Source organism: Coptis chinensis, chromosome 4, assembly GCF_015680905.1.
Source record: "Coptis chinensis isolate HL-2020 chromosome 4, ASM1568090v1, whole genome shotgun sequence".
Taxonomy (NCBI): domain Eukaryota; kingdom Viridiplantae; phylum Streptophyta; class Magnoliopsida; order Ranunculales; family Ranunculaceae; genus Coptis; species Coptis chinensis.
The window spans coordinates 76,379,259-76,385,854 of NC_141459.1; the positions used below are offsets into that span (position 1 = coordinate 76,379,259).

At 38.0% G+C, this 6,596-nt stretch overlaps 1 protein-coding gene across 2 annotated transcripts; it reads left to right on the top strand.

Annotated features, from left to right (window-relative positions):
• Positions 1-380: 380 nt before the first annotated feature.
• Positions 381-6,251, top strand: LOC147504862 (protein CTR9 homolog). Of its 2 annotated transcripts, none has more exons than XM_086557573.1 (4): positions 381-2,051; positions 4,859-4,996; positions 5,820-5,982; positions 6,098-6,251. In XM_086557573.1, the coding sequence occupies exons 2-4, from the start codon at positions 4,913-4,915 to the stop codon at positions 6,151-6,153; spliced, it is 303 nt and encodes a 100-aa protein (XP_086413699.1). In that variant the 5' UTR covers positions 381-2,051; positions 4,859-4,912; the 3' UTR covers positions 6,154-6,251. The 2 variants fall into 2 exon arrangements, with proteins under 2 accessions (XP_086413699.1, XP_086413698.1); XM_086557572.1 differs by having other exon boundaries at positions 534-2,051; positions 5,820-5,994.
• The last annotated feature ends 345 nt before the right edge of the window (positions 6,252-6,596 follow it).

Consider the following 6,596-nt stretch of genomic DNA (forward strand, 5'->3'; position numbering starts at 1 on the left):
CCTAGTGAATCGTTTGTTACTTTCGATAAACAAAAGTTGATCCGTTTTGCTCGACTTTATCCCGATGATTTTTCAGAGATAGATCAGATGGAATTAGCGGATCAGCTTGAGAATTATATCATTGATGTGCGTTCCGATACTAAGTTTGGTGAAGTAAATGGAATTAGCGGCCTAGCCAAAAAAATGGTTGAGACGAAGAAAGACATTGTGTACCCACTTGTTTATTTGTTGATTAAGTTGGCGCTGATTTTACATTTGCTCTCACCGCCAATGTAGAGGGCATTTTCTGCTATGAATATCATAAAGAATCGTTTTGCTTAATCGGATAGCAGATGAGTGGTTGAATGATTGTTTAATAACATACATTGAAAAAGAAGTTTTTGATAGCATTGATACCGAATTGATCTTACAACGCTTCCAGAAGATGAAGAAGGATGACGAAAAAGAAGGCCGCCGAGGACAACTATGAACAAATACTTGTTAAGATTTGATTTTTTTTTTCTAATACATTAATATATATAATATATGTTTTTTTTTTTTTTTTTTTTTTTTTTTTGTATGCTTGGTTTTTGTCTGGCTGGCTCACCCTCACTTACTTTCCTAGCTCCGCCACTGCCCATGTGTTCGGATCGATCCCTTTGCCTCGGGAGGAAGCAGTAGAAAAGGTATCGGAATAGAACATCCTTCGCTTCTTTCTAGAAGTCAGCTAATCAGTCCTGTAGCTAAGCCAGGAGTATACATTGAGAGGAATAGAGTCAACGTTAAGTTCGCTTCCGTCACCGCTTCTTACGGATAAGGCCTCTCACTTTGCATATTAGATGATTCTCTTTTTCTAGTCTTTGCTTGCTGTGAGGCAAGTCTTGAATCTCTACTTCCCAAACTTAGCTTAGTTTCGAAAGCAAATTTGTCGACTTCTATTGGAGGCGATCCTCGTAATAGAAGACTTATCCCGGGGGCTATGAGGCCATTTAGATGCATTTACCGGTGCTTTTTAGTACATTTATGGGTAAATGTTGGGCATGGTCAAAGTCTGATTCTCGCGATATAGATGGAGTTTAGGATCCCGATACCCATCTTTTTAGGAATAGATAATCTTTCGGGGCTTAGGTGAGGTTTTCTTTTATTAGAAGACAAAAGCGCGTGAAACTATAGTTGAGTCATGTTCAAGGGTTTATGCACCAGTGTGGTTAAACGAGCTATTCTGCGCATAAACATTAGCTTTCACTATCGATCAGGCAAGGCAGAAGTCAGGATAAACATGCTTATCCCGAGGAAGAGGCTAGCTGTTGTTGCACGTGAAACTTGAGTTTCAGGTACTTATCGGGTTCAGACCCCGGGGTTGGTAAAACATCCGTTTTTTACTATATAGATTGCGTATCCGATAAGAATTCTGTTTAGGATTCTGATAACCGGTAGCCAACCAAAGTAAAATCCAGCTTTCGGTAACTGCTTTTTTGAGTTAGTGGTTTTATTGTATTCTAAGAAAAAGCGCATTAAACAGCATGGACTCTTTCTAGGAAAGAAAGAGTCTAGGGCTTGTTTAAAAGTCCGATTAAGCCCATCCATAGATTGATATCCCGTATCCGAATAGTAAGAAGTTTGGGTGTAAACGAAGACTTAGCTAATCCAGATCTAAGCAAGCGCCCTATTCTGATCCGACTTCGGAATCAGTATTTTCATTTTAAGTAGGGGAAACGCAACTTGAGTCCTGCTGATGGGTCAACACTCCAAGGCTTGCTTAAACTAGAGTTTATGACTATATAGAATGAGTTCTCACCTCGCCTATTGAGTTTCTGGACGTGAGTTCAGTTCGAGACTCAACTTCGCGCCTTCTGAACTCTTCATCGGAGCTAGTGAAAACAAGGAAGACCCGCCGCTAGCAGTTCCAAGATCTCTAACTCTAGTTCCGATCGGCCAAAGACCTGTCATCTATGCTTTCGGTCGGTTTCTTCAGTCGATGCAGTTCGCGATTTACGGAAGAAAGTCTTATTCCGATTTTCTTGTATTAGAAGACAAAAGCACATGAAACTAGAGTTTCAGAGACTTAACGGGTGAACTATCCTCTGCTTAAACATCTATTTATTACTATAGAAATTGTGTATCCTATATGAAATAGTTACGGGATCCGCGGTAGCCAACCAAAGTCAAATCCGGCTTTCGGTAACTGCTCTTTTAGTTAGCTTAGCTAGTAGGCGTTGTAGCTAAACCCGAATTGAGTCCAGTTCTCGGGCCAAGACCTATCCTCTGCTTAAACTCATTTTTTTTTCACTATTGCGTAACCGAGTTTCGGAACGTGAGTTCAGTTATATACTCTATGAAGTTTTGCGTATTGCTTACTTCGGAACAAGTTAAGTCTCATAAGCAAACTGAGGCAAACAACGCATAAGCCGTAAACTCTACTGGACTGGTTCTTCTTTTTTTTTCTCGGTAAACAACCAGAAGTCAGCCTGCACAAGAGATGCGAATGATAAGTTGACTATATTTCTTCAGGATTTACTATTTTACTGAGGCGTAAAGCCTGTTTCAGGCCCTTTCTAGACTACCCCGCTAGGTAAACCCAGGATTGGTTAAAAGTACGATTAAGCCTATATAGATTGATATCCCGTATCCAAGTTAAGATAAAAATAGTAACGAGGGACTAGAAGAATAAGCCTACTTTCTAACTGAGCGAATCAAATCACTGGATATGCCTATCCCGGGGAAGAGACTAGCTAGCATGAAACGAGACTATTAGTAAGACCTATCCTCTGCTTAAACTCTGTTTTTCACTATATAGATCGCCTATTTAGTTTCTGAACGTGAGTTCCGTTCTCGCCTATTGACGGGTTCCGATCCCTTATTTATGAACTGGCAACCCGTAGCCTGTTGTTAAGAAATAAGGGTAACGAAGTGGATAGGCTATTGGCTATGGCATGCTTTTGATCTCGGTAAACAACCAGAAGTGAGCCAAGCGAATCTAAGAACAGGATATGCTTCTCCAACTTCGGAATCGGTAGTAGGCAAAACTAGAGTTTATGCCTGTTCAGTAAACACCGCACTAGAGGCTAAGTCTTATCCAACTTCGGAATTGGTATGAAAAGAAGTTGAAATAGCAGTTTGGTACACCTCATGGCTAAACACCCCAGGTTGGTTATACGGGCAATTCTTACTATGAGCACTATCGGACATCCCAGCAGTAATTGGCTAGCGATGCTTCGGTAAGAAAATCTAGACAAGCTCGCGAATGGAACCAGAAAACTCCCGTGCTCCTCACTTCACTCCATCAGAGTCAACGCGCGTTTAGCCCTCCCTTCATACTCGAATGGCTAGTTCAGCTTTCATTGCAGATAGGAAGAATGGCATGATTTTACCCTTCATATTGCTATTCCGATGAAATGTTGTTGGTTTAGGGCATCTCCAATGGGGGGTGTAAAATTACACCTCCACCTAGGCTCCACGTAGGTGCCATTAGGATTTTACACCTCTAATTGTATAGTATTGTATAACTCATAAATATCCACACTCTATACTCTCCAATGGAAGAGTGTAAAAAAAATAGATTTTAAACTCGGACGTCACTCCAAGTGACGTCCCTCTTTAATTTAAACTGGGACGTCACTTGAGTGACGTCCGAGTTAAAAAAATAAAGCTTCAAACGTGTGTTGAAGTGACGTCCGAGTTTTTAAGTTAAACAGACGTTATTTTAAGTGACGTCCGGGCTTTTTATTAACTAATAGCGAGAGGGGGAATTCCCCACCCTCTCTATTAGCTAATACACTATTACCTACGGTTTAGCACTCCCATTGGAGAGAGTTTTTTGATATTTGAGGTGTAAAATTTCCACTCTATACGGTTTACACCCCCCATTGGAGATGCCCTTAAAGGAGGACTATAATAGTATAATATGAGGAGGACGACAGGACCCACTCATGATCTACTAAAGGGAAAGTAGCTTCTACTAAAGGAAAAGTAGCTTGATTGGTTCGAATCCAATTCGTGAGAAGCACCTAAAAGACAAATTGCGTAAAAGAAGAAGAAAATAAGCGAAAGAGAAGCGAAGTTGAAAGAAGAAGAGAAGAGAATAGTCAAATCCCTCCTTGAAAAAAGAAATAAAGGATACGAAGCAGAAAAAAACGATTTGAAGCATACAAAAGAAATCTCTTTTTGAAAGTTTTACCTAAAATTACCCGGCCTACACTTCAGCTACTAATAAGGGGACAAGACCTTACAACTAGATTGGAGATGATCCCTTCTCTCCTTGCTCCACCAATTAATAATATGTTATTTTGGTCTTTTACATCATTGCTCCTCACAGGCATCCTTGAACGAGGCATACAAATTGACGGTCTTGGTACAAAGAGCTTTGTAACATACGAAAGCAATGTTCTTTTCGCTCTTCGCTTCATGATTGATTGCGATATTGTTGGTGGAAATTGGATTGAAGTACCTGTTGGGAAGTACAAGAAGGCTGTTAGGACAATGTCATATTGTCAACTGGAGTTTGATTGCTTGTATCCTTATACACCAGAGGCTGGTCATCTTCCCTTTAGAAAATTCATATATTAAGGCATAACCTTTTTTACTAGACCCTTTTCCTTAGCCTTTTTCTCGGTATTTTTGCCCGATCGGTCATGCTCCGGAAGGAGAATTCTCCAAAATGGCTCCTTTTCGGATATTGAGTTTTGACATAGAGTGTCTTTGGCTGCAAAGGGCACTTCTTGGAGCCAACCTATGATCCTATTATTCAAGTTGAAGTTTCATTTTTTTTTTCACTTGCAGACGTTGGAATAAGAAGTTAACATATGTACCCTCTTAATAAATTTTCTTGGTAATTTTCAATTAAATTTTACAATTTACTTAATTCTATTTTCTCGTGTAGGTGGCCAATCTTGTCACTTTACAAGGAGAGAGCCGACCTTTTGTTCGCAAGATTATGACTCAAGTCATACTCTCCAATTGTAGGTCTTTGATGTTATGTCATTTGAGAACGAAAAGAGAAGTTTTACTTGCTTGGAGGGTATTCATCTACCACTTAATTAATCTTTTCTATATTTTGAAATTTTTTTTATACTCAAGGGACAAATTGTGGATTACATCCACTGAAATAATCATTTGCGGCATTCAAAGCCTTGCATTATGATATAAAAAAATCCTAGGGCTGCTCCACTGATTGGTAATTGGTTCTGAGTCGGATGCCCAGAGCTTAAGGAATTCTTTTTCTCGGCTAGAGTTCTTTAGTCTCAGCAAGGTCACAAACCATTGGTCTCTTTGATTGATGTTACTTATTTCATAGCTGTGTAATCATATCATTTAATTTTGAACAATCTAGTAATGAGGATCACAAAGTTACAGTGATAACTAAGTTCAAGTTCCAAGAAGCAATCATCTTATCTTTTGAGTTTGCCATTTTATTTTCACATGCCTTTACTTAATCTAAGACCAATGCAGGACTTTGTCCATGAAGTTGATCCTGATATCATAATCGGATATAACATCTGCAAATTTGACTTGCCGTATCTTATTGACGTAAAAAATATATCTTTTCCTTTCCTTGAAAGTTTGCATTTGTTATGGATCATCATGCTTTCTCATTATTATTTGCATGTGTTTGTAGACTTCCTCCTCACAGATTCCAAGTATGTGTTTGTAGGATATCCCATCCTAATTTGTCTTATTTATATATACGAAATATAAATAAATGTTACTATATTGATGTGATTCTGTCATTGGTATTTCTAGTGTTTACAAATGATTTTTTCTTTTACGATTTAAAAAGATGAAAAAGAGAAGCTCTGAATTATTCCATGTGTTCATGTTCTTCTTCTTTTAATTGACGATAGATTGGCAAGGCAATTAAGGTGAATGAGAAGTGTCCAGATGCTCTGTCAATGCTTGGTGCTTTGGAGCTTAAGAATGATGATTGGCTCAAGGCAAAAGAGACATTCCGTGCTGCTAGAAAGGCAACTGATGGGAAAGATTCTTATTATGCTCTTTCTCTAGTGGGTATAGTTTATGGCAAGTATTGTTTCTTTTTCTTCTTTAATCTCAATATAGTCTTAGTTATTATTAAACATTTGATTTTTTTTTACTGATTTATGATCATATTTTAACTTTGCAGGGAAACTGGAACTACTTTGCTGCCGCTCATTCGGGATTGCTTGGAAAATCGTATAGAAATTTGTAACCTTTAATAAATCTGAATTTGTAACCCTCAAAACACTTTTGAAATTATATATATGGTACAATGAATATAATATATTTTTTCAGGCGTTTGTTTGTGTTTATTTTACTTGTCAAATGGTATGAAAAAGCATTGGTAATTTAATTTGGTTCTATATGAAAACAGGAGGTGCAGGTTTAGGGTAGGAAAAAAATTAAAATAATTTTTTTACCATATCAACACATTAGTAACGGTTATAAACCGTTGCAAAGAAAAAAATAAATATTAAAGCATCCATCAATAATCGTTACAAATCAAATTACGCAACGCTTTTTAACCGTTAGTAATTGCCACTCTGCAATGGTTAATAACCGTTGGAAAATATGGTTTGCAATGCTTTTTAATCGTTAGTAATTGTCACTCTGCAACGGTTAATAACCGTTAGAAATTTTTAGTT

What these genes read in the sequence shown, in the direction of transcription:
- LOC147504862 (XM_086557572.1), top strand. Translation starts at nt 4,913, where the DNA reads ATGACTCAAGTCATACTCTCCAATTGTAGGTCTTTGATGTTATGTCAT. An exon ending in AAGTTTTACTTGCTTGGAGG is followed by an intron (nt 4,997 to 5,819) that starts GTATTCATCTAC and finishes AATTGACGATAG; the next exon opens with ATTGGCAAGGCAATTAAGGT. An exon ending in TCTAGTGGGTATAGTTTATG is followed by an intron (nt 5,995 to 6,097) that starts GCAAGTATTGTT and finishes TTAACTTTGCAG; the next exon opens with GGAAACTGGAACTACTTTGC.